This window comes from Poeciliopsis prolifica, unplaced genomic scaffold (assembly GCF_027474105.1).
Source record: "Poeciliopsis prolifica strain line A6 unplaced genomic scaffold, Auburn_PproV2 SCAFFOLD036, whole genome shotgun sequence".
NCBI lineage: Eukaryota > Metazoa > Chordata > Actinopteri > Cyprinodontiformes > Poeciliidae > Poeciliopsis > Poeciliopsis prolifica.
This window is the reverse complement of record NW_026562411.1, coordinates 6,074,580-6,102,414: the sequence shown is the minus strand read 5'-3', so window position 1 is coordinate 6,102,414 and position 27,835 is coordinate 6,074,580. Positions and strand designations below refer to the sequence as shown.

Below are 27,835 nucleotides of genomic sequence, written 5' to 3'. Positions count from 1 at the left end.
GTGTCTTTGTTTAAAAAACAGTGAGAAAGAAAGATGCAAAGTCAAAATGTGCTTTGTTTTTCATTTTACTGTGCATCTCAGCAGGTGTTTGGTCATAATTTAGCTCCTTTGATTATAATAACCGCCTGTTAACAACATAGCCTAAAATGTTGAGTCGTTTTCAGGGTGCAGGCGCCTGCTACAAGTCCTTGAAAGTTCTTGAATTTCAATTAGGTGTTTTTTTTTTGTTGTTGTTTTGTTGTTTTCAGCATTTTTACAAAACCTATTTAATTTACTCTAATGTCATCTAATCTTCAAATTTACAACGCTCAGGACAATGTAATGTTTTCTATGACATTGAGTGCCATTTTTTTTCCATCCAGTTTTCTATCCATCCATAGAAAACTGACTCAATTTGTTTTGCAATTAAATCAAGGCCACAAAGACACAAATATTTCACTTCTTGATTTTATTTAATTATTCTCAATTTTAGCCTTTTGAAACTGGTTTTTAACTGTTTGAACAGTCATGTGTCGTCACCGTTTTTGGCTCCCATCATCAAACAGAGCACTCTTAGAGCTTGTACTCAAGCCTCTGTCAGTGTAGACCATATTGTCCCTAATTTAAAAGATTTTGGAGACTTTTGTTTCTCCTTTAAGGTTTCTAAACTCTGAATCTGTCTTCCCGCTGACTTAAAACTAAAGGCAGACATTAATGTCTCCAATAGAGATTTAAAAAGCAATGGTGTCTATGCAATGAAGAAATGTCAGACTGAAAATAATCAAATATTGTTTGAATTTTGGAAGAAAGATCTCAGAATACGTAGCAATGATCAGACTTCATTAATTATAAATAAGTCATTGCAATGCTCTGTGAATTAATGGATACAACATTTTCTGTAGGTGCATATTGGAGCAGTAAACAGGAGGAGCCTATTGACAACATGCTATTCTTTCTACTATTAAATTGAATGTTGGGCTTGACCATGTCAATGGCTATGTGTGCACAGGGGACTGGGGGTTTATGGGTATAGACAGATGGAGTGTGGCTAATCGAAATCTCCCTGCTGACAAGTTTAACTATTGATCTGTCAGTATCTCACCACCGTCACACAAACACCCACACATACATTCAGATCAGTGATTTGTGAGAAGAGGGACAAAACAGGTCTTATGGATAAAGTATAAAATTTGATTAAAATATACACAAAATAGAATTTTTTCAAATATCTGACGAACCTAGCCTGAGCCATGTGAGCACAATGTATGTTTTGTTGGTGTTTGCAGAATATAAACCCATTTTGCCCCACTTCTCAAGAATCACTGAGATGCAAGACCAGGCTGCAAGAAATAAAATTTTAGAAAAATAAAAAAAATTTAATTAATATAAAATATCTTGAGTATCCAGTCAGGTTGCTGTTTTTAACATGCGTAGGTGAGATCTGAAAGTTTTTAATTCACCTCAGTCAACACAGCAAGGTCAAGTGACAAAATGAAAAATAGATGTTAAAGGAAAGAGGACATTATCCCTTTTTATTGCTGAAGAGATTTAATGTACTATCTTACTTGCACAAAAAATTATCTTGTTATGTTTCACAAAATGTTTGCAGGACACAGGAACTTTATCCTTAAATGAGTCTGAGCACAACAGATCAGCACAAAACAATATCTTATCATTTACTTACAAAATTAATTATCAGTTCAAGCTATGTTTTTTTTGTTTTATTTGTTTTGTTTTGTCCCTTGGAGTTACATAAGAGGAGGATGAAAAAATAGCGCCAAAGTATCGTAAAAAAAATATGTAAGAAATCTGACTTATAGCAGTTATTAGACAAAATCACCATTTATTCTCTGAGGAAGAGTCATCCAAAATCTGGGTCATTCAGGACCCACAAAAAATGAAGACTAGTATAAATTTGGCACCAAGGCACTGGAAGTGAGACCAGGTACACACACAATAAATAAATAAGGTATGTTTTTACCTAATATTTGCTATTTTGCTATTGTATTCTTCTTTTGATAAGCATCTTTTTTTCTTTTTCATTATTTATGTTTAGTTTTTGGTTGATCAGGCATAAAAGTAAAACTTTCACAGAAAAGTAGTTTTCAGAATGTTTTACTCAAAGTGAAAACAATTGTCACCCATGAGTACTTTAAAGTGATCAATTTTGGACAAAAAAGAAACTCTGCAAATCAAACTGGTCTTGTCATACCTACAGTTTCTAAAGAAACATTTACATACCTAAGAATACACAAAAAAATGAAAGAGAATCAATTAAAACCTCTTCCAACTTAATTTAAGAAACTCTAAAACCCCTCTCTTAGGTTGGCATTTGTCAATTTAAATTTTAGATTAAAAATTCCTATGGTGTGGCTGATTTGTCTCCCCCTTCTGTTGCAAAAACTCAAAGTTTCCAGCTGGAAATGTTCTAACTAGAGAGCAATCACCCTTTAAAAACCTGAACCTTCTTGCTTTGCTGTGGTTGACCATCCTGCCTCCTTTCATCTACTAAAAAGGAGTCATTACAGTCATTACAATTCATTGCTACTGCTGGGCGAGCAAGGTAATGTCACAACAAACATCAGATTTAAAGCTCTGACATGCTACAAATCCTGAAGCCGCTGGACTGTTCAGGCTCTGTGTGCTAACGCAAATTCTTGACTTTGACTAATGTTGATTAGATTTCTGAATTACACCTTTATATGTGGATTTATCAAATCGCTGCTCCTGCCCTCTCAATGAAATTAGTTTTAGTGTAGTATTCTGGTACTTTCCCTATTCATCACCTGTTCAGTGAAACTGGTTTCAGTACTTTAGGACAGATCAAATAATTTATACATTTTCTAAAATCTTTACTGATATTCTTTCATTTTGTGTTATATATGACCCCTGAATTATATGATCTATTTTGGCCATCTATATAGACAGAGATATAGATGACCAAATCTATATACCTTATATTTATATGGTAAATATTCATCTACCATTAACCCTTTCACATTTTGTCATGTCACAAAAATTGTAACCTACTAAGACTTTATGTGATTGACTAGTCTACTTGTCTACTATGTATATTTTAATTAGGGGTGTCAGAGTAAATGAGAGACAATAAAAAGTAATTTTCTTTTTTACAATTACAGTATATACTATTTTGTGTCAGTCTATCACACAAAATCTCAAATAATTTTGTTTTTTTCATAAAGGTTCAACAGCTAAAATGTTGTTAAAGGCTTATCTATAGGATACAATCTCCCTAGAAAACTATTTACAAAATATTACTCTGTTTGACTAAAAGCAAGCCAAAGCTATTTATTATTTACTAATTTTCTCCCTTTAGTTATTGCTGGAGGCTGCAGCCTCTTGTAGCAAAGATGCAGGGTACAAAATGGAAAGAGTCACCCGCTAAGAGTCAACACAGGTACATGTAATTAATTTTTTAATCAAAATGAACACATTAAAATCACAATCCTAATTTATTTGTATGTTGGATTTACTAGATTGTTGCCAACATCTGGCATAAAATTTACATCCTGGGCCCCATTAGGAATATTTAAATTCAGAATAACATTGATGTATACAGTACTATTTTCCCCCAATGCTCTCTGCCCCCCGTCCATCTTGTACTAACATAATGATTTCTTAGCCAGAGAGTGAATGCACCTGTCCTAACAGCAGGGGAGCGTTCAATTTCTAGCATGTTCACAGTGGTGTCCTAACTGCTCATAATGTAGGACGCATGACACAGAACACTGCTGAGGTTAGGGTTTTACCATATGGGGGAAAGAGAGGGAACCAACGGCCAGATGGATCAAATGGGCAGGGTTTGAATACAACTGTGCCAATTAAAAAGAAAAGCAAAATAATAATCCTTAGATTTGGAGTAAATTTTTTAGTAGTTAAGGATCCCTCCGCTTCTCTTCTCTTTGCTCTGATCAATAGCACTGTGGTTGATGTTAGACATATTATCTATTTAAAAATTTTACTATGATTTCTACTGTTCATCACCCTAATTGCTTTATTTTCCTTTGAATAAAAAAATATTTTTTATTTTCTATTTTGAATGTGTATTATTTATTTTGATTGTTTATTCCTTTGCTGGTGATGTTTATCTTTATTTGTTGCATGTGAATGCATTACCTGTTCTGTTTCAACATTTTATCTGTGGAGGCTTCTCTTCTTTGGCCCAAGCACTGAAATGATGGTGGATTGACAGTACAAGTTCACACATATTTTTAAAAACTATAATATTGAATTCATTGTGAATGTTTTCTATTGTATTTAATAAGAAAATATAGACATGCTCCCCAAAAATATTAAACTAAATATCTGTAATGAAGTTGATCTTTGACATCATGCTTTCTGACAGCGTTTCCTGCTCTAGTTGGAAGTGCTCTGAAATAATTACATTTGAGAATAATAAAATTATACATATAAACTAAGTTTTTTTATCATTTGTTTTTTGGGCTTTAAGATTTCATGAAATAACATTTGTTTAGGGCTGTCTTTTATTAATAATGACTGTAACATAAATTGTTTTCTGTTTTTTAACCTGTCATCACTTTCCTTTACCACAGCAATGTAATGGTTTTGTATTGTAATCATCTAAAATACTTTGAATAGCCCTGTTACTAATAAATAAAATTATCTTGCATAAATTGCATAAGTATCACTTAAGAAGTTAAATTAAATAAAGTTTATTTGTATGGAAATTTCATCAACAAAACCCAAACTTCTGAATGATTAACCAGCATAGAAACTCAGCTGATGAGTTTCTGTGTTGGTTCTAGCATGTTTTTGTCCTGCTGGAGGTCCCAGTCTGCATTATATCTGCATCAGTCTGTTTTGAAAACAAAATTCTTGAAAAATAAAAACGAGACATTCAAAGAGGCAGCATTATACTTAGGGTTTGTTTCACTGTCTTTTGAATTCCCATAAAGCACTTTGAATAGATTTTTGCATGGATGGTGCTATTCAAATAAACTTGCCAGGAGACATTTAATCAAATATTATGGGCCTGGAAGTGTCTGTTTAAGCCTACATAAATAATTTCCACTGAGATCGGAAGAAGAATCTATAGTAAATTTTACTTGGAGCACCTGATTTTAATACACTGGAGCTATCTGTATGACCAAAAAAGAATGGTTTAATCAATTATTTTAAAGCCCCAAATTTATGATTTTTATGGCCATGATTGGTGTTTCCTACGTTTTCCTTCAGAATTGCATAATAAAATTATTTTTGGCAGTTCATATGTCGTTCGCTCAGTGTTTCAGCAGTTGCATTCGTAATATAATGATAAGCGATCTAAATAAATTATTCCCACAGACAAATATTGTAAACACATCCTACGCTATGTATTGATAAAAAGCTAATGTTCCTCCCCAACTTCTGAGTTAATTAGAAATCATTAGCTATTCATGCATATTTCTAACTTTAAAACTTTATCACAGAAGATAAAAAGACAGCAAAAAAAAAAAAAAGTCTTGCATGCACAATGCTCCATCTCCCCTGGGGTTCATTAGTAGCAATGCAATTCAATGACCCAGAAACTAAACCTAGCTCAAATGAATAAGCAGATCCGCACATGCAGGCAGTTCAGCTGCTAATTACAAAGTCGAACTCCTCCTCTCAGGGAGGGATTCCCTCCTTTGAAGATGAACCAAAGAGTGAAAAGCCAGGATGTTTTGTAAATACAGCTTCAGCATTTGAAACGGTGCCAGAGTCTGGAATGTCTGGTTAACTTTTCAACACTTGTTAGATAGAAGTGTTGTAGTTTACATTATTGTAATAGATTATTGAATAAATCTGAAAATACTGATTTAGCCTAATATGTACATTTTTTAGAGGAAAAAATATGGGCCGTAGAATGCAGTAATCAAATTTAGATGAGAAATATTTAAAAAATTGTGTGGAATTTAAAACAAAAATATTCATATTACTTGCCTCAAGTTTGAAGCTGAAGCAGAGGGTCAAGGCATATTGTCAATTTATAATTTTTGCAATATCAACACATGTAATGCACTGATTAAACAAAAGATTCAAATGATTAAATATAGGGTTTTTGGACTTTGCCACAGCCTGTAATTTGTGAGGGGAAAAAAGATCTTACTGAATAAAACTAATCTCTCTTGTAAATAAGATTTTGGATCTCAATGAAGCAACCTGTATAAATAAAGGTAACCCCCCACAAAACAAATCAAGATATGTTATAGATTCAGTGTAACCAGTAAAAGTGCTAAGGAATTTGACTGCATATTAGTGAGAGCATGATCATGTACTCCCTATCTAAAAGTTTGATGGAAATTTACTGAGATTGTTGATAGCCCATCTCAGTAACCCCAAAACTACATTAAAATTTGCTGCTGTAACACGATAAAGTGTGGGAAAGTTCAATTAGTATGAAGACTTGTTGTAATCTAGATTCTCAGTGAATTACTAAAAAAAAAAAAAAAAAAAAAAACAGCATCTCAATTGTGTTGAACAATAAATCTGCATTTTAATGTATAAAAGGAACACAAAGGACATCATCTAAACAAATAAGTGCTACAGTGCATAAAGTCTGTTTTTATAAGTAGTTTTTTTTATTTTGAAACTGGAATAGTCTGTAAATAAAGGCATTTTGACATAGTTCATTTTTTATACTTCAAACTGTACTTTCTTCAAAGCTGCATACATGCTGTACTAAGAACAGCAGTAGAAGGGGTTATTACATCATGCTAAACAGTTTTTGTAACATAAGTAAGTTACTAAAACATATTGGGTTCTTTGATGTTTCGCTGCTTTGTGTGCTTTATTATTGGGGCGCTATCCCTTTAAGAAAGTGACAGCAACAGGCGGCGGAGTAACTGGTCAGGAACGGACGGGGCTGTGGAGGAATCCCAAAAACTTTTCCAACTCAGTAAAGTTCTCTTCCTTCGCTGGTTCAGCTCACTCGCAGCCTGCCACTGGACGGGTTAAGGACTTGGACGGGTTAATAACTTCCGCGCTTCCTTGTCGTGTCTGTTGACGATCAAGTAGATGCAAACGGCTGAGTCGAAACGAGAGGAAAACTTCTGGAATGATGCACGAGCGACTGCATCCCTCCCTCCTCCAAAGTTCAGTTAAGGTGGCTAACGTTAGCTAGCACAGGGGCTGCTTGCTAAGCGCGATGCGAAACTTTTTTTATTCACCAAATCGATTCGGAGTAAGCTCAGTTGTTGTAGAAAAAGACGCATCAGTTTAAAACATAGTCTAAATGTGAAAGCTTTCATCGTCCGTTTGCTATGATAGCCGGGGCCAGGGTTTAGTATCAGGCTAATCAGCTAGCTTATTTTTTTATCAGAACCTGATGAAGTTGCCGAGAGGAATAATAACACGACACACCTCTTGTTTATGAGCTCCGATCATGAAAGGATCACAGCACTTTTATGTTTCATTAAACTTAGTTTATGCTCTGACCTAACTGAGCAGCAGCATCTGCAAAACTTGAGATATGAGGTGTCCACCGAGATGACCACTGCATGGTGATTAAAACTCTGCAGTAATGTGCTGACAATGACATTTCACTTTGGAAACATTTTCAAGAAGTTGCTCTGAGTACTGTGGATTTATCTGGGCAGCTACACAAAAGCAGCCCAGTGCCACTCCTGTTTTTCTGCCAACTGTTTTTTAGTTTTTCTGTGCCTAATCACAACCCTAAACCTGTCTGTGGTGCACTTTGCTATTGGGATCTTACCTCCTTTTCGTCTGTTACACTATCTCGGATAAAGCTGAGTGTTTCATTATGAAGGTGACAGTAACTTTTGGACAGACAGGTGTTGTTGTGCCCTGCAAGGATGGATGGACTGTTAGGGATCTTATCCAGCAAGCCACCCAGAGGTACAGAAAACTACTGGAGCAGGTAATTAATAGTTCTTTTACTATTTACTTCTGAATGCACATTTTATTTTGTTTGTATCTTGAAAATTTGTAGGTGGAAGGTGGTGCAATTATTTTTAATGAAAAAAAAATTAATGAAAAAAGTTTTCACTCACATTCTAAACAAGCACTGATTGTTTTGTATGATAGTTGTTCAGTTAGTTATCAGCCTGATAAAAAAAATCGCACAGTGATTCACACTTGACACAGATTACTATGTGCAGGTTGCTGAAGCTCACAAAATATAAAGTCTAGTTAAAAAAGAGAGAAGGGAGAAGAAAATATTGACAATGCAGTTTTTTTTAATTAAATCCCAGCTGACTGTCAGTGTGTAGCTGTAGGTAAAGAGTTGGAAACCTTGCAGTACTCTATTCAATAGAATTAGAGAAAACTCAACTTATTATATTTTAGTTGTAGGGTCAAGAAGACGGAAGAGTTTATGAGTTTTAAAACGATATGTTTTCAAATTGTTGGTATGCATCTTTGGTGTTTAAAAGGCAGCTGTGTTAGCAACTTTGCCGGCTGGATCAGTGTGTTTGTGAAAATGAACAAAACCGTAAAATTTTTTTGCTGTTTCTTTCTCACGGTCAGACTTTTCAGCCATCAACTAGACAGATTATTCGTTATTTATTATTTTTAATAATATGCAAAGATTTTCATGAAGAATGACAGAAGAGAGCTAAGATTCGTTTTTATGAAAAACTTTCATAGCTTCATAACATTTGACGTCCCTAAAGACATAAGAAAATCATCCAAAAGCTCTTTCATTTTCATATCATTAAAGAACCATAGGATTTTCAGCGCCCTAAGTCTTGGGAAATTAGACAAAGCCACGGAGGTCTGGTTCTCCATAACTGCTGTATAAAAAATTAAAAGCGTATCTGATATGAATCGGGATGGCCCAGACAGGAGCAGACACGAGTCATTTCCAATTTAGTTGTGAGTGTAAAATGCAAATGACTCCGTCTTGTGATTCCTTTATGACTGCTGTTGATTCCCTGCACTGCTCTCAGGGCAGGAACCTCATGACCTCCATCAGACAACCAAATCATCTCAGTGACTTGCTTCATATTGGGTCCATTATTCAAAAAGCACAGCAGCCTTATGGATAGATAGGCTCAGTTTTGATTGAAGGAGAGATGTGTCGAAGCAATGTGTGTATGTGGGAAACTTTGGCTGGAGAGATGCCCTCATTTTCCTCTTTTTTTGTGCTCTCTGCACCTTTTTTGCCTTTTAATCTGCTATCCATATACCACCCTCTCAGCCCACACAGCTCTCATTTATCATTCTTATCTTTCACACCAGTACATCTCTTCTCCACCTTCCACAGTGCTGTGCACACACACAGCTAAAAGCTTTGTTTCCCCTTCAGGTAAACTGTGCTTCCTCTTTGTGCACTTCCCCTTTAAAGAAATGGCTCAGTTCCATATAAAACTAGGAAGGCTTTTTTAATTTTTTTTATTTTTTATTCTGTAAACCAACTGGTTTTGCAAACTGATAACAAATGGAAGAAGATTTGTACAGCTCATATTTGATTTCTGTAAGCTCACAAAGTGTTAACGATTAGTCAATATTGATTAATGGACACTGAACCTGTCCGGGCATCCTGTGACTAAAGCTTTTTTGTAGTGTACATTGTGTGTGCCCTTCAAACTTTGCGAGGGTGCGCTAGCATTCAGTAAGATAATGAAAATGTGGTGTACTTGGTTATACTTGTGCACCATATAATTAGTAGTCTGGTTAAGTTTATTTGTATAGCACATTTTACCAAAACAGTGTTTTCAAAATCAGAATAATCAAGCAAATAGATTTCAAATATGTTGATCAATGTTCCAGTTACTAAGTAGAGGCAACTTTGAACAGATGGGTTTTTAGCCTTGACTTAAAAGAACTCAAGTATTTTGGCTGTTTTGCAGTTTTCCAGAAGTTCATTCCAGATTTGTGGTGCATAGAAGCTGATGTTGCTTCTCCATGTTCGGTTCTGGTTCTGGGGATGCAGAGTAGACTAAAACCAGATGAACAGAGTGGTTTGAAAGATGAACACAATAACAGCAGGCTTTAATATATTGTGGTACTAACCCATTAAGTAACTTATAAACTAACAGTATTTTAAAATCTATTCTCAGAGTTGCAGAGAACCAGTGTAAGGTCTTTAAAATTCTGATGAGGCACTCTATCTTCCTAGTTTTAGTGAACAGGGTTTTGGATCAGCTGCAACTACTGATTTTTAGCAGATCTGCAAAAACATTGCTGAAGTGGTCAGTGCAACTAAAGACGAACACATGGATGAGTTTCTCTAGACTTTGCTGGGACATTAGTTATTTCAGCTTAAAAAATGTTCTTCAGGTGATAGAAGGCTGGCTTTGTAACTGTACTTATGTGGCTCTGAAAGTTGAGGTCTGAGTCCTTGATTGCGTCACTAGCTGGTGTATATACTGGTGTGAACAATATTTTGGTAGTAAAAAGTCCTACATTTGATATCTAAATGTTGCTTTTAAGAAAATCTTTATATTTTCCTCATGAGGTTATAATTTATATTTAGTAATGATTAAGTTAAAATTTTCTTTTCATTCATTTGTGCCTGTTATTGGTTGATAGCTTTCAAGTATTTACAGGAATACTTTGAATACTGGAAGTCCACTGTAAGTGAAGCAACCTACTAATGTTTCATAATGAAGATTTAAAAAGTTCTTCCTACTAAAACCTGCAGTGTGCAGCAGATTAGTTACAAATTTATCTGTTAACTTTGTACATTTCGAATGAAACACAGAGGACACTGTTTTGTTATCTCTAAATTAGTTTAAATGAAACTGAAAAACAAACGAGCACACACTGTGTTGTGCTGGACTTTGTCGGATTTGACTTAATTAAGCACATTTTAGATGTTAATGTTCACTGAGAGACAAGGTGAAAGCTGCATGTGTTTTTTGTACCCCTCTGTTCCATTAATCAAATCTTTAAACACATGGTTTTCCATGTGTGTCAAAGAAATTATTTGGCCTGGATTTGTGCCATGAGTAAATTTGAGCTTGCTGTTCTTTGTTCCTTCCTCCATCTTACCTTCTTCCATCGTATGTCTCTGAATTAATCCTCTTCCTGCAAGTCCTAACATTATTATGCTTTTCTTCCTCATAATTTTGATAAATTTTAAGATAAATATTCACATTTTTTGGCATGAAGTTTTTCTCTGCCTCTTGTTTCACAACCTTTTGACTATCGACTTCTACACTTCTTTCTCCTCCCTCTCTTGTTGGACTCCCTGAGAATTTAGTTTTTCTCAATTGCTTCATCACATCTGTCTTTACTGTCTTTCTTTGTATTTCTTTTCCATGTATTTTTTCCTATGTGCTCCCCACCCCCTTCCTATTCATGTCACTCAGTCATTTTTCTGCAACACTAATCGGTTGTAGCTGTATAATTATTGCTGTTAATGTATTTCAGGATTAGAAAGCTGGGGTGTCTGTGTTGTAAAGCCGTCCAGTCTCCCTAATCTTCCTTCACAGTGCTCGGCAAATCACATTTTAAAATTCTCACTGAGGCAGCTTGCTTTCTGTCTGTCTTCCTTGGTCTTCCCTCCCCCCATATTCCTAATGCTACTTAGTGAGTTCAGTGTTGTATTAAAACCATTTTTATTATCTTGCACATTCTTGCATGTGCATCACTGTTAAATTGACACTCTTAGGCTCATTTATGAGCTCTTTTGTTAAGAGTTCTCAGAACTGTTAAAGAGAAGCCATTGCTTAACAGAGGAAAGCAAAATCTAGTTAAGTGGTCTGAAAAGTGTGTGGTTCCTTGAAAATGAGCTGTGAAATGAGCATAGGAGAACATTTATTTAGTTGTTGCTATTTTGTTTTATTTAGCTTAGAAATGTCTTGGTCTTCAAACCACTACACATCATGTATAATGATGTGAATAAATATATCAAGAACAGCTTGTGTCATTCTAACCTACTTTAGCATATGAATATATGAAAGTTATTTTGAACATAGAGAAGTTAAGGTATTATAAATAAAAAAAGAAGAACATATTAAATGTTCAGTATTATGAAATGAAAAAGGAACATTTCTGGTGGGGCATAAATCTGGACATTTCCAAATTTATGTCCACTCAAAATTGCTTAATTTGCATACAGGCATATCACATTAGGTGCACATGATTAAAACACAATTACTCTGCATATGAAGGGGGTTTGTCCAGTTTAAACCTCTGACATTTATCTTGGTGGAATCCTTCACTGCTAAAAGGGAGAATGAAAACAATTGTATTCTCTAATCATAAGATTGTATCATCTTATGATTCTGGTTAGCAATGATATTCAAAATAACTGTCAAAATGGTTGTCCAAGCAAGTTTACCTTTGATGACAGACTGCAAAATAAGTCTTTAACATTTCTTTAACATGTCTAAATATATCAATAACATTATTTGATATTTTAGTCAATTCAGTTTTGATTAAAATAATGTTACTTAATGGACATTGTGATATTTTATTTGAAGAACTGTTTGCTGTTGCTCCTGAAAATTGTCACTGAAAACAACGGTTCACCAATCTGAAGGACATAGTATTTCTTTCTTTTTCAGGCGACACGTTTTTACAGGTTGCAGCTTAAAATTTGGGCAATCAAGCAATATTTTTTTATAAAGAATTCTGTCAAGAAATTTCTCTTAAACAAACCTCTGCTAATGACTTGCTATGTTTTTTCTACTTGAGAGTTTTTTGAGTGTAACATTTAACTAGATTTAAAACTTTTAACTGTCTAAGAGATGTTTAAAAATTTTACATCAAAACATTTAACTGTAATATCTTGGTGGAATCCTTCATGACAGCAGTCCTGAGCATGTTGCAGGCACCACATTGTGGGCTTGGTGTTCTGTTGTTCTAGTGATTTTCTTGTGCCAAATATACTTTTATGTTTTGGGGCTTACAACTTCAAATATACCTCTTTTTACCGAGGCTACATTAATCATAAAACAACCAGAAATAGTGCAGTAATATGTTCAAAGTAGTCTATACATGTCACCATGTCACAACACCATGTTACATTTATCAGTCAACTTGACCTGTAATTCAGCTTGACCTGTAATTAAATGATTTATTTCCAAGAAACAGCTCTGGAACTAGAGCTATCAGTCTTGATTTATGAATGTGGATTTGTTGTGAAAGAGTGTGTGGCTGTATTGAGAAAAATACTAATATTTTTCAAAAAGTAATATTCAAAGAGGTCACTGTGGCAAAATCAATAAGTCTTTCAAATAGGTAGCTAGCTTGAATGGCACAGAGAAGAAGACGAGGCGCCAGAAAGGGAGGAAGGAGAGAAAAGAAACAGACGGAGGCTGTTTTCACGGGGAGTCACCAGGAAGTTATTACAATGTTGACGGACTTTCTTAATTGACTTTGACGAAACAGCAGAGTGTGTTCCAGGGGGTTTTCGAATGTGAACAACTGCTGATTGTTTTTGAATGTTGCAGTTTTACTCGGTGTTAATTAAAAGGAAGTTCTGAAAATTTGTGAAAGCAGTACCTACTGTGTCTTGTTCAGTTGTGATTAGGTGGGAAATGAAACCAGTTGATTGTTACTTTGTTGTTCTGTTTATAACTTGCACTAAATGTGGTTCAGAGTGATCTTTGTTGTAAAAGACTACATTTCAGTGAAACAGTATGCAACGACACTGGCTTTTGTGTGGACAGACAAAACAAACTTTGGGTAATTTATCAATAGACATATCTACTTTAAATGAATGTTTTTTAACCCTCTCCAGGCAGATGTTGCAGATTTGCAACAACTAAATGCTACTTAGCTAGTCTTTGCAAGTAATTTGAGCCTGTGAGGGTTAATAGAAATGTCATAAGTGTGTGCTTTTCCTACATTATTTTTGTTTGATCACATAAAAAAAAATAAACACACCTTGGCATGTGTTGCACCTTCAGACTTTTAATTTTAGAATTAGGAAACTCTTTCTCAATTTATCCATAGGTATAGTAAGCATTCATGTCAAATGCTTATTGTATGCTTAAGCATCCATTCATTATGTTTCAAACATCACAGATGAAGTTGGATAAAGAAAGTCACCTGCAATGAATATTAAATGTTTTTACAAGCCATGATAGAAAATTAACACTTTAAGCTGCTATCTAGGATGCTCCACAACAAACTGATACAAGAATATCACGCAGGAGACTAAGGACCACCAGTCTGCTTTTTTAAGAAGCAGGGCCCAGAGTTTAGGTTTTCAGTTTTCAGTAAAATGGTGGCAATAGAGTGAGAAATATTAGAAGCTCAGTTGATGTTTTTGTTAAAATTTATTTTCTACACTTAAAATAAGACATAATTTTTGTTTAATAAATACCATTCAATATGCTTCCAGGACTCCACCAGAATTACTTCCCGAATGCTACTTATTTGTTAACAAACACCAGCAAGTGTTCAACAGTCTCATACATGGTGAAGATGCTAACTCCATACGGCCTAATTATTTTGTAATTTTTCAAAGAGGAAGTTATTCTGTTTTGCCTTGAGTTTGCATGAAGTAAAAGCTAAACTATTTGAAACAAACACTTTTTGTATGGTTTAATTTTATAACAAGGAAATTGCATGACAGTTGGGTACAATGTTCCCTCTAATTGTTTATGTGTCTGGGCATACACACAAGCTTCCTGGGCACACTGAGGACCACTGTGAGCATCATCAGTGTACACGGCGTGGCCACGCACAAGTATCATAAATCTGGAATCATAGAAAGTTGCATGGCTTATTAAAAAAATCTAATTACATCAGCAATTTTCTTTCGTTTGCTTTTAATTTAAGTGATTTGCTCAATTAAAATAAAAAAAAGGAAAGAAAACATTGCTGTTCATGAGATGCATGCTATAAGTAAGAAGAGTCCTGCTTCAGCCAGGGTGAGAAATGAGACATTACACCTTTCAGACATAAATGTTTGTTCAGATTAAAACATTCACATTTTGCACAATGAAATGTTTTCTATAGCTTGTGATGCAGTATAAATTCTTGTAAAATATTTAATTAGTTTTTTTCATGTCTGCCCTTCTCACTTCTCACTTCTTCTCACTTCTCCAGTGGTTGTTCATTTAGCCCAGGTTGATGGTCAGTCTGCTTCTTGCTTTATGTACTTGAATTCAGCATATTGACTGTTAATGGCCTCCATAATCTGTGGGTGGAGGAGAATGGCCTCGTACTTCTTTGCCAGTGTACAAATGTCTGCTTATCCATAGTCAAAAGTCTGAACTCAACATTTCAATATCAAATGCAGAACATTCCTTTCATTTGATTTGATTCCATTTGATCTTAGAAGAAGTGCATTTCTTTTTTTTTACTTTGGCTTGGTGAGTGGATGTTCCACGTAGACATGATAAGGTGATGGCTTTCACGTTTCTTAACTCTGCCGCACTATTCTCACCTGCACGGCGCATATGACCAAGGCACGTAACCCACGTACACACAGCCAATCAGCATGCGCTGATTGGTTGCGTAGCGAAAGTGAACCGTATCGTATCATTGGCTGGATTCCTGTCACTCACTAAGTTCGATCACAAAGTAGTACGGAAAAAAAAAAATTTATTGGTCCATAGTCAAAACTGATGTCTGAGCTCAATGTCCACTTTACGTTGGACTTTATTTTATGCGCTACATAGATTTTCTTGTGCGCTGCGAATATGTGAGTAGTGCGCGATTGCGCAGGCGCGCAGCTTAGAGGGAACATTGGTTGGGTACCACAGTCCTGCACTATGACGGAAAGAGGTTTACCTCCACTAATTTTTAACATGCAACCAAACAATCCATCTGCTTTATCAGCTGACTCTCTTTGTTGATTGGCAAATTTCCGATTTCCATATTGATTCCATTAATTCCAATTATTTGTTGTGATAACTTTGATAAATAGGAACTTATTTGTGATAATCTACTATAATTGTAAAAAGATGTGATCATTAACTCTGAATTGTTATTTTTAGGCCATAAAATGATTTAACGTTAACATCAATGTTAAAAATACAGACACATCACAAAGTTCAACATACGTTTTTTTTAATAAAACAAAGATAATTGGAAACAGTTTTGGAAACAAACACGATCCAGAACTCTTAAGAATTTCTAATCGCTGGCTGAAATCACACACAAAAAATCTAAATATTACAATAAAAATTACCCTTGATAATAACTTCTCATACTTGCATGTTTTTCAAACATCAAAACATACTTTGATCAGTATATCTTATTGATGTGTTGAATTGTAAGAAAAAAAACCCTAAAAAAAATGGCAAGACCAAAACCATATGATTTAAAATTTATTTATGTTTTTCCATGGCTTTATCCTCCTTTAAATGCTATGAAAATGGACAAAGAATGAGCTCAAGAATCCTTTTAAAAACAATTTTTTGCTGAAAGAAGTTTGCTTGGAAGACAGGTAAGCAATATTTTCAATAGGTTGGATAGCAATGAAGAAGAGACCTGAATGGACAAGCTCATAAAGTTGTAAAACATTCTGGCTCCTTCCAGGTCACAGGCAATTATATTTGAGAATGAGGGAGAGGCAGGGAGGAGAAGCGTTCCTGATTTTCTTCAGACAAACCACAGGAATGTGTTGAATTCCTCATTCTTTTCTGTTGACTTAGGTACAGAGCAGTGTTTTAATGTTCTCTTAAATCAAACTGCCACCAACCTTTCTGTACACGATGGGATGTGGTAGCTTGCAATCAGCCTTCACACTGAGCTTTCTGACCGGGTAGGAAATCCGATTCATGGAGACAGTGTGGGCAAGCTGTTCAAAAAGACAAATTCTAAATGTAAAATTCCAAACTGCACTTTAAAGTCAAAAATTTCATTTACAAAGATGTGCCTTTCCCACTTTGAGAAGATATCCAAAGGGGCGGTTGATTACCTAAAAACAGTTGCAGGTCACCAAAGGAATGAGGGTGTTGGTGTAATGCAAATAACTTCTGCCACAACATTTTTCACTGCTTCATGGAGAGAAAACATTATTGGTTCTCTAGAAGTGGGTTAGTGCCTGCAAAACTCCGCTTTAGTACACAGAAAAGAAAACTTTCCTTGTAATTTTATGTTGCTAGAAGTTAAAGCTAATTAAAAGTTTTGTGGTTGATTAATATACAAAGAATAATAAATACAGTTAGTATTTGCTGTAATGTTTAGTCTATCTACAAAAAATATCAAATTGTATGATTAAAGCAACAAAGAAAAGTTATGTTCCTCTAAAGTTTTTTTTTTCTCTTTGTATGAACATGTATGTGATATATAATCACTGTTAAAAACATACAGGTTGCAGAAAATTGTTTCAGAAAAGTGCACAAACTTCTTTTCTGACTTATTCTTTATGGAGAATAAAAGGAATTTTATGTTCAGCAAGTCTTTTTGTTAAAGGAGAGTCAAGATGAATATGTAGACTTTGTAACCACCGTTTGATGTTGTTGCTGAATTGAGAATGTGAAGTTATGTAATATTGCCAATTGCAGTTGTGTCAATGTCAAAGTGGGGCTTCAAAATTCTTCTAAAATTAAAAAAACCTGAACATGTGCCAGGTACTATCAGTTGACAATGTTGATGATGTGTAAACTGGCTTGGTGTCAAACCTCACAGCAGCACACTGCATTTTATTTGGAAAGAAAAGCAGGAATTATGAGAGGCGAAGTAAACGCACGTTCAACTAGCTGTAAAACAAAAACTGGTGAAATGCTTTGATTTTCAGTGGTAAAAATGCAGTTGGAGTGAACAGAGTTTATGTTTAGCTTGTGAGAGAACTTTATTGCAAGTTATTAAACATGCAATGTGATGTTTGAATTTTATGCATTTTTAAATTTTGTCAGTTTACAATAACTAACTTCAATGAATTTAGTTCTATTTAGTTCCCCCTTTTGATTGTGCTTTTGCAAGTAAATTTTATTTCTCTGGATGAGTTGTATACACAGTATGTGTGGTGAAAGTATGGTGTCTTCTAAACCGACACATAAGTACTGCATCATTGTGAAGAGAAAGGATAATGACAAATAATTGTGTAATTATCTTACAAATGAGAAAAGGTGTGCATTCACCCCCTTTTTGTCAGCAGAACTACCTTTTAAAACTCATCACATCTGAAAGTGTTTCGCAAGATAACTGAGCCTTAATCAGAAGTTAGGTACTTAAATCTGTGCTTTGATTGGGCCATTCTAATATAAGCCAGTGCATTGAAGCTGTATCTTTAGGGACGTTGTCATCTTGGAATAAAAACTTCTGCTCCATGTTTTCTCCATTTTAATTTTCTTCTAGGTCTGCTCTGTATTTTGCTCAATACATAGTCCCATCAGCTCTAATAAGAAACCCTCATAGCATGATGCTACTACCTCTGTGTTCTACTATGGGAATGATGTGTTTGTAGCTCATGTGCAGTTTCACTTTTCAAACACAGGTAGTGTTTTGCTTTGCAAGGTCATTTACATCAGAACACTTTCAAAAATATAATAAGACCCAATATTTTCCCCTTTTTTGGCAATTACAATGTAATGTACAACATGTCATCTTTAGATTAGATATAACAAAGCTGATATTTTCAACGTTAAGACATGTGTGACATGACATGTACCTGCCAGAACCAATATGTTATAACTGTAACAGTCTGTTTTGTGTCTCTGTAAGATACAGTTAAGTTTGTGTTCTGTGTGTATTGGCCTTTAGAGGCATGTACAGGAACACAGAGTGGCTCCTCTGTTCCTTGCACCTGACCCCGAAAGAAAAATTTAATGAAGCAGCTCCCTGTAATATTTTGATGGATACCTTTCTGTAGGCTGTGTGCGGCTTTTAGGATGTGTGTGTATGCGCTCGTGTTGTTGTTGTCTCAATATGTTGTTCGACAACTAGCTTTGTGTAGTCAGCTGTCCAGTTCTGTGTCTGTGTCATTAATCACAGACCCAACACAGCAGAGAAAAGGGGGTTAGGAGGGAAAGAGAATGGGCCAGGCGAGAGTCGTAATCTGTACAAGGCACCTAGAGAAAGATGTGGAAGATGTGTGGAGGTTGGAAACAAAGGAACCGAGGGGAGGCCGGTCAAGAAGAGAAGGCTGTTTAAGCTTGCAGGCAGTAGATAAGGTTGTTTGTGGATGGTTTGAGTTTGGCTATATTCTTTTTTGGAAGGAGACAAATGACGTTTTCAAGAGCTGACAGTTTCTTTTTGCCTCTGTGAAATATTTGTGACATGCTTCCAGAGATACAGGGCAGCAGCTCTCTCTTTCTTTGTTTATACTGGCCACTTGACAGCATGGACATATTATGCATTAATGTCTTCACCAAAAGAAAAACTTGTGTTTTTGCTAACCTGTATTATTAAATTTAAAATTAGTTATTATGTTCATACCCACAATTTAACTGTTTCACAGATTCACCTGTTTGCAAATTTTTCAGGGCAATGTAACTCCATTGATCATGGAAAACTGACCTAATCACAGATTTTTTTTTTTTGATGATTTATGTAAACTATTTGAAAAAAATGCAACTTAGGGAGCTGAAATATCTAGGATAGTGCTACTTGGCATGCTATTGGCTGACAATTACAAAACAGCCAATCCAAAAGCACCATTCATTTTCCTTGCCACTGATTGACTGTTTCCCAATAGTAGAGATAAAAGACTGCAGATCTTATCATCTTTGGCAGTGCTAAGATGGTTTCCACTTTACTTTTTAATGTATATTAAAGTATATTTAATTTTTGAGCTATTGAAATAGGCGGTTATAAGCATTTTTATTGGGGTAGTCAAGTACTTGTGAACTTTTTAGCGATTTGCAGGCGGTTCTGGTCCACTAGTCCGACAAATGCCATAGTTCTACTGTAATGTAGAAAGAAATTGGAAATTGCATATCAGCAACAGTTCTTAATAGCAACTTCAGTATGACTTGATGGCATTTGTTAAGGAGCAATTAATGTGCAGTTTTTTTAAAATAAAAATATGTACCAATTAATTATGGTGTAAAGATTCAAAGGAAAAACTGCCAGATGGATGAGTTGTTTAAGGACAGTTATCCTTTCTTCACAAACAACTTTTCTCAAGAACAGTGAAAAAGACCAAAGGTTGTGAACTATGACTATTAATTGACACCAATGACGGTGCACCTGGATAAAAGTAGCTGGTGGCTATTTACACTTTCTTCATTCCTCTGGAGTTGAAACTGACAAATATATGGGACTTTATAGGAGAACTAATGAGATTTTAAAAATAGCTGAAATTCAAAGGCTAAATAAATCACAAAATAATATTTCAGTTATTTTCTAACAGCAGATATCAGTTGTTTGCAGCTTGTTGATTTTCAGTTGTGCTCTTTATTTTAGGAGGGAGATTTTGTCATTCGAACCCATCATGTTGAGTACTGTGATGGGGGTATACTGGACCCTGATGACATCCTCAGTGATTTGGTCGAGGACAAAGACAAGGTAAGAATGTGTGCATTGTGTGAATTATTCTTCTTAAGGAAGGAATTTTAACATTCAAATTATGTAAATGCTCCTTAGTAAATATTAATATAAATTTACAATTTCCAAATCTCGAAAGATAAGGAATTTGATTTAATTATATGGGTCTGTAAATGTTTGGAAAGGAAAATGAGTAAGGCAAAGTATTGCCTTTCCCAGAATATATGTATATTTTTTACTTTTGGTGTCGATGTCTTTTTCAGGTTTTATCCCTTTCCCTCACCCTGCCATTCTGCTGTACTTCCAGCTGCATCTACTCACCTGTGATTAGCGCTTCTTGTCCTTTTGTCATTTCCACGTCTTCCTCTCCTGTTATTCCTCCTTCTTTTCTTTTACTATAGTTGTTTCTCTAACATTTTTCCAATTTACTAAATAAAGACAGGACATTATATGGCATTCTGGTTTGACGCTTGCGCTTAGATTCTACCATTGGCCCATGAACATGACTCCACAAGGTAGATGTCTGAATATTGCAAAATAAGTTGCCTTTTGGTTTTTGCCATTCTAGCCATCCAAACGTCTGTTTCCCCACCCTTTTTCATCCATTTTTTCTCCCCATTTCCAGTTTTCACATGTTGTACATTTCAACTCAGACCACTCTTAAAATAGCTGTCAGAAATGAATTGTAAACTTTAACATCTGCATTAAACATGTGCCAAAAACTGCCTGAGAAATCTGAGTCTATATAAAAAAATATATGGGCTTTTGAAACAAAATTGTGGAGGAACTCTTTAGATGGTCTATTTGCCAAAAAACAGATGGTTATCTCAAAACAGGCTTACACAGGTAAGCTGTTTTTACCGTCTACAGAGTTCCAGAAAAAACCTGCATTAATCTTCTAATATTTTATACGTCTGATTTGTCTTTATAATGCATTGAAAGCCTACCTACTAAATAGTCCCTGAGACAGCTTAATACGCTGTAAAGAAGGAAAAGTGTATATGCAGCTATCAGTATATTTTGTGTGTTGGACTTTAAATATATGCATGTTCACACTGCAGTTTATTGAGCTGCTATAGCCCACAAGCTATTCCCTCAGATAGAATATTGCTTCTCTAGCAAAATTCAAAGGTAAAGGTTTTAACTTGCCTTCAGCAGAAGGGAATACCATTACCATTTACTTGAGGCAGACCAAATCCATATATTTGTAGTTTTTTTTTTCTTAATTCCCCCTCTAGGAATGTGTTTTTTTTTTCTTAACTCTTCGGAAAAGTCTGGTTTTGAGAGCTCTGTCATAGAGTATGGTATAATGTGATAAACAACCTGGATGAAAGACTTTCTGGCTTAGGACATCAAATGAATCTCACTGTATGGCTCTTCAAATAAAACGGAGTCAACATGTTTTAATGAGCTTGGTTCCTATGGTGAACTGAATTTTTCATTTAGGTCACTTCTTAAAAAAGCCAAGGAACCTGCTGGCGAGAAAGTGTAGTGCAAAACGTATCTTTGTGTCCTTGCCTCACACTGTATGCCTTTAGGGGGATCTAAATTCAGTTGAATATATGGGAATTCTCCTGCACTAATTAATATCAAAGTTGCTAAAGTTGGGATTTTTTCTGTCCTTAAGCACCTTTAAGCACAGAAGCCTTGTCTTTCTTGTTAACCATGAGTCAGGAGTCTTTTCTTTTTTTAATTCAACAACGGTCTTTTTCTATGAAGGTTTTAAGAGCAAAATATTTCACCAGCATCTGAGCTGGGAGTGTATGTATTACAAAAACTTGTTGCCATGGTTTTAAGGGTAACATGGAGCAGTTTGAGCTCATGCTGATGGCAAGATTTCACTTGTGCTTTGCTTTAATTTGTAATGCTTTATTATCCAGAGTTGTCTAAAGCTCTCCTTTTGATGAAACTGTACAGCTTACAAGAGGGATTGTTTTTTTCCACAAACAGCTGTGACTCTTGAGATCTGGAACATTTGCTTTTCTTTAAAGTATATAATTTTGTCTTCTTCTGACATTGCACCTGGACAATAAGATGGTATGATATTCCATTTAAATTCTTTTTTTTAATTAATATAATATTATTTTGCAAAAACATTTGCTGAAATCAAGCAAAGCATTGTCTTTACCAGTATGTTTGCTGATTTAAATTCAAATTGTAATTTTTAAGCACTTCCTCACAAAGGCTCAGATTTATTGTAGTAAGAATAAAAGGTGCTTTTACAGAATATGAAAGATTTTGCTTTTGAAATAAGATTTCAAAATAAAAGCACTTTGAAGTGGTATATACTAAATTTAACTGATGTTTTTTTCCTCTGAATTAAAAATGTCTGTGTAATTTATTATGAACCAATGGTGGCCCATTTTCAGTTCTCTGAGTATTTTTGTTTCAAAGATTTTTATTTTATAATAAATAAATAAATAAAATGCCATTTTATTTCAAGGTTCATGACAAGGCTCCCAAATTCATTAAAAAAGACTCAGACCCACAGCATCACAGATCCTTCACTGTATTTAACAATGGGGACTTGCTTTGTGTGGTTGCTAGATAAAATTGACCCCTTTTCCATCCTTGTTTCTCACAGATCTAGTTATTTCAAAAGTCTTGAATTATGTTTCTGTGTCTAGACATGAGCAAAGACTATTTATAACTATTTAATGACCACATATTTACATAACATAAAAGGTTATTGTGCTTTTTCATTTTGAAAGACAGAGAAATGGGTCTTTGTTTCATTTTATCTATAAATTTTATTGATGTCCGATCAAAAGTTTCCCTGATCAAGTTTGATATAAATAACTGTTACTTTTTTTATTGAAACTTTAGCGTTGCTAATAATTGTGACACCATTTATTTTCATTATAAAAAATGTTTATAAAATGTTTCTGCTTTAGTTAAAGGTTCTTCAAATGTTTTTTTTTGTGTGTGTAATAATGCTATTGTAGTAAAATGTGAATTTGATTTATTGCTGTTTTAGTGCATACCAATAAGTGTGTTTGGTGCTGTAGCCTGACAAATGGTGTAAGAGGAGTAAGGCTTTTTTTAATTGATTGTATGAATTATGGGAACATCTGGAGGTCTCTCCTCCCAAAATGCAGTACATCTTCATATGTTGTGTACACCTAACATAGTGTTGTTGTGATATATTTCAGGATTATTGTAAAGTTTTTATGAGCATCTTGCCCAAAATCCAGTCGTACGGTTTTGATAGATGATTTAAATAGATGAGCCTTGATGTGGCCAAGTACTGATTTCTTTTGAAGAAGAAGAAAAACAATGACAAGGTATTATTAAAAAAATTTATCAGTATTAAAATTTCCCTAGTTTCCATAAATTTACATTTTTGAAGAATAGCTTTATGCTAACTACTTTCTCGTTTAATCATGTTAATAATGTCCATATTTTTCTGGACATGATTAAAAAAAAAGCAGTAAGCATAAAGATATCTTTTTATATATTTAATTTTATTTTGATGAAAAAATAAAAATAACACTATGGAGAAATGCTTAATGCAGCTCCAGAATCAAAGCTAGCACGTCAATAAACCTAAAACAAACACATCGTAATGCTTAGATCAAATGATGAGAAGCAAACTACTTCCTGAAAAACACACACGCCACAGGCAAGGCTGATGCACTGACACAAACCAGAAAAATACACAAAAATGACACCCAACAGTGCACATTCCTGAGCACCAGAGATTGAATATAAAATGGAAGTGAAATATTCATTGAATTCTGAAGCCAGGCTCTCGTAGTATTACTGAGCTGAAATGAATAAATGGTTCCTGATCCCAGATGAGTGTTTTACTGTTGGCAGTCTGCCTGGCTTTGGATTTATGATCATAAGAAAAACAGGGGAGCTGAAGTCTGCTAAAGTCACAGGTCAAAATGCAGTTTAAAAAAATCAAATCAAATCAATGGTATCAGATATGTATTGATACGTGGTAAATAATTCAAGTTAAAAAGAAAGTAACCCCTAAAAATAAAATAAAAAATTGAATAGCCTTAACCAGATTTTTAAATCTGAACCTTGATTGTGTGACATAAATAATCGATTACCATGTCATTATTTATCAAGTAAAACCAAAACCATAGGGAAACATTGAGTGAAAATCTATTTGTGTGTATGAAAGATTGAAATGCAAACCAATTGGTTTGTTTCCCCAGATATTTGGCTGTGTGTGCCAGTTCTTATCTACAGACCTTTTCCAGTTTTTGTTTCTGCTTTAATGGATAGTTAATGATGGCTTCTGTGCACATAAGTTTAGATTTAAACAAGTTGAGATCTTGGTAAAGTACAGATGTCCAGATATGTAGAACCCTAAAGCAGAAAGAGTATTGACTTTCTTTTTAGCAAGGTTATACCAGTTTTTTATAATTCTCTTGGTGTGTTTTACATGTTTGCTTTTAGATCAGCATTCATTGGCACTCCCCTCCAACACTCACATTCCCACTAACACCTTTCTTCTCCTGTACCTTAATGTTTTACACTATTTTCAAAGCCCACTCAGAGCTTTATGCCACAGAAACTGAGAAGTAAGCAGAAAATTTGGATTTCAGCATTTTTTATTTACATTGTCAGAAGTGTATTTCCTAATGCATTTATTTAACCTCATTTGCATCTAGAATTTGACTTGCTGCAGCCAGGGCTTGTTTGAAAGGTTAACAGTATTTCATAGGTTGCTGAGAAACATTGTTAGCTTTATAAATTATCGTCAGGGATATTGCCACATATCACCTTCACCCTGCTTTGCTGTCATTGTTACTTGTGAAACATATTTTTTTTAGCCGACAATCATTTTCCACCACAAACAAAAAGGAAAAATCTTGTGACATAAAACTTACCAAAAGTATGAGAAAGGCATACAGTTGAAACCAGATAGTTAAGTATTTCTTTGAAAAAAATCTATCTATCTATCTATCTATCTATCTATCTATCTATCTATCTATCTATCTATCTATCTATCTATCTATCTATCTATCTATCTATCTATCTATCTATCTATCTATCTATCTATCTATCTATCTATCTATCTATCTATCTATCTATCTATCTATCTATCTATATCTATCTATCTATCTATCTATCTATCTATCTATCTATCTATCTATCTATTATCTATCTATCTATCTATCTATCTATCTATCTATCTATCTATCTATCTATCTATCTATCTATCTATCTATCTATCTATCTATCTATCTATATCTATCTATCTATCTATCTATCTATCTATCTATCTATCTATCTATCTATCTATCTATCTATCTATCTATCTATCTATCTATCTATCTATCTATCTATCTATCTATCTATCTATCTATCTATCTATCTATCTATCTATCTATCTATCTATCTATCTATCTATCTATCTATCTATCTATCTATCTATCTATCTATCTATCTATCTATCTATCTATCTATCTATCTATCTATCTATCTATCTATCTATCTATCTATCTATCTATCTATCTATCTATATATCTATCTCTATCTATCTATCTATCTATCTATCTATCTATCTATCTATCTATCTATCGATATTTTTTTGTAGTACAATCCAGATGCCTGAAAATGCCACTTTGTCTGATAAAACAGTATATACCTTTATAAGCACTACACGAGGGTCCAACCATTATCTCTTTCAGAATAGAGATGTATTTTATGACTGTGAGGTGAACATGTTTTGGTGAAAAATGCACAAATGTGCTTTTCAAACATAGAACTACAGCAAACGACCTTGTAAAGATGCTGACAGAAGCTGGTAAGATAATCACATGATTCACAGTTAAACTAGTCCTGTTGCATCATGGGGTATAAGACCACTTAATGAGGAAGAATCCATTACAACAAAAGCACTGTAAAAGCCCATATAACACTTTGTAAGGAGAGTCTGGAACAAAATTTTGTGTTTTGTGAATACATATCCAATGGTCTAATGATAGTAGAATGGCAGCTGTTATATTTGGAGGAAAAAGGAGAAAGCTTTCAAAGCTATCCTGTTTGGGAAGTGGGGGGTGGCGGCATCATGCTCTGTAGATGTTTTGCTGTGGAAAAGACTGCAGAATTTCAATGAAGTATTGAAAAACTTGTTGAATTATAGGATACTTAGTCATTAAGTTTGAAAGGCAATTCTCATCAAATACTAACAAAATTTATGTAAACTTCTGAATTAGTTTAAAAAAATCTGCGTATCATTTTACTCATCATTCCGGCATTTAACAAATATAAATAATTAATGTAATCTTTACTGATCTAAAGTTTGTCTGATTTCATGTCACAGAGTGAGGTAAAAAGGTTCTGTTCTTTGTTTTATGTTTTTAGAATGCAAGTAAAAATCTGCAAGTAAAAATTTGAGGATTCTGATTTACATAAGGTGTACTGGTTTTAAAATACTTCTTGTGTTACATGTTAGCTTTTAGTATAGATGGATAGTCCTTGTCTGTGTGATTTACCTTTGAGGCAACCTTAGGAAATATAACTCACAATTTGGCTAATGGCTTATATTTCAAGTGCTGAAGAAAGACAAGGTTTATTGTTCCTTTACCCTTCTCAAGGACTACCGGTTACACCCAACCACATTCACATGAGGAATTCAATGACATCTTACACATTTAACTACCACAACATGAAACATGTCAGAATGCATAAAAGACTGCAGTGAAATTAAATAAATCCCATGTTGAGTAGACAAGAATGCACTTCTGAATGACTCAAAAAAAAAAAAGTGGATGTTTTGGAGGGACAGAGTTTAAAGTTTTGACTTAAAACCAATTTAGATGCTGTAGTATGAATTTGTTCATGCACAAAATCCCTTCAGTGTGGCTGAAGTCATTAGTAAGACATTTGTCTCTACTGATGTCAAAAGACGCATTACCATTTATACCAAACTCCAATTAAGCAGGCTACAGGTTTGCACGAGCTATAAACATCCTTTGTTAAACTAAGTTAAAAGTTTCATGAACACCTTCTGGAAAACTTCTAATATTTTCCCCTCATAAGAAAGAAAGAAATTGAAAAGGATATAAAAGTTTTTAGGCTTGATGGCTCAGACAACTATGTGAGATGCTTGATGTGCCCTAACACAAAATTTAACTGCTATTTCAAAGAGGGAAACCATTAATGTTGAGCCCTGTTTGGTATCCAATAGCTGGACTTATGGTCCGTAGTAGGTCTCTGGTGGCAAATGACAATTTAATGAGGCGGGAGGATATTTATTTCAGTTGTGGGGTAAAGACAGTACAAAAACAAAACCTTGTTTTTAATAATATTGCTTGACATTTTGCTACAATATCATTTCATATTTAGCATTAAGAGATCCTTTTTGCAGCATAATACAATGGGGCTCTTTTTAATACTGAGAAAAAAGTTTGGCACTAAGCATTGTATTGCTGTTGCTTCTGCAGTTCCTTGTATCCTATACCTTGTTACCCCTGTTTGATGGCCACTAAGAAAATGTTATTCCTCAATAGCTTAGTGAGCTAAATGACATTTAATGTCATTTAGATCATTTAGATCATTCACAATGAAATTGTGAATGAAATTGGCCTAA

The 27,835-nt window shown here is 34.5% G+C and overlaps 1 protein-coding gene across 3 annotated transcripts in view; it reads left to right on the top strand.

Annotated features, from left to right (window-relative positions):
- Positions 1-6,812: 6,812 nt before the first annotated feature.
- LOC129374401 (partitioning defective 3 homolog B-like) overlaps positions 6,813-27,835 on the top strand; it is a 196,678-nt gene continuing 175,655 nt past the window's right edge. For all 3 annotated transcript variants that reach the window (XM_055052799.1, XM_055052798.1, XM_055052800.1), the window contains exons 1-2: positions 6,813-7,858; positions 20,200-20,301. In XM_055052799.1, the coding sequence (XP_054908774.1) occupies positions 7,742-7,858; positions 20,200-20,301 (219 nt within the window). In that variant the 5' untranslated portion in view covers positions 6,813-7,741. The remainder of the gene's footprint in view (positions 7,859-20,199; positions 20,302-27,835) is intronic.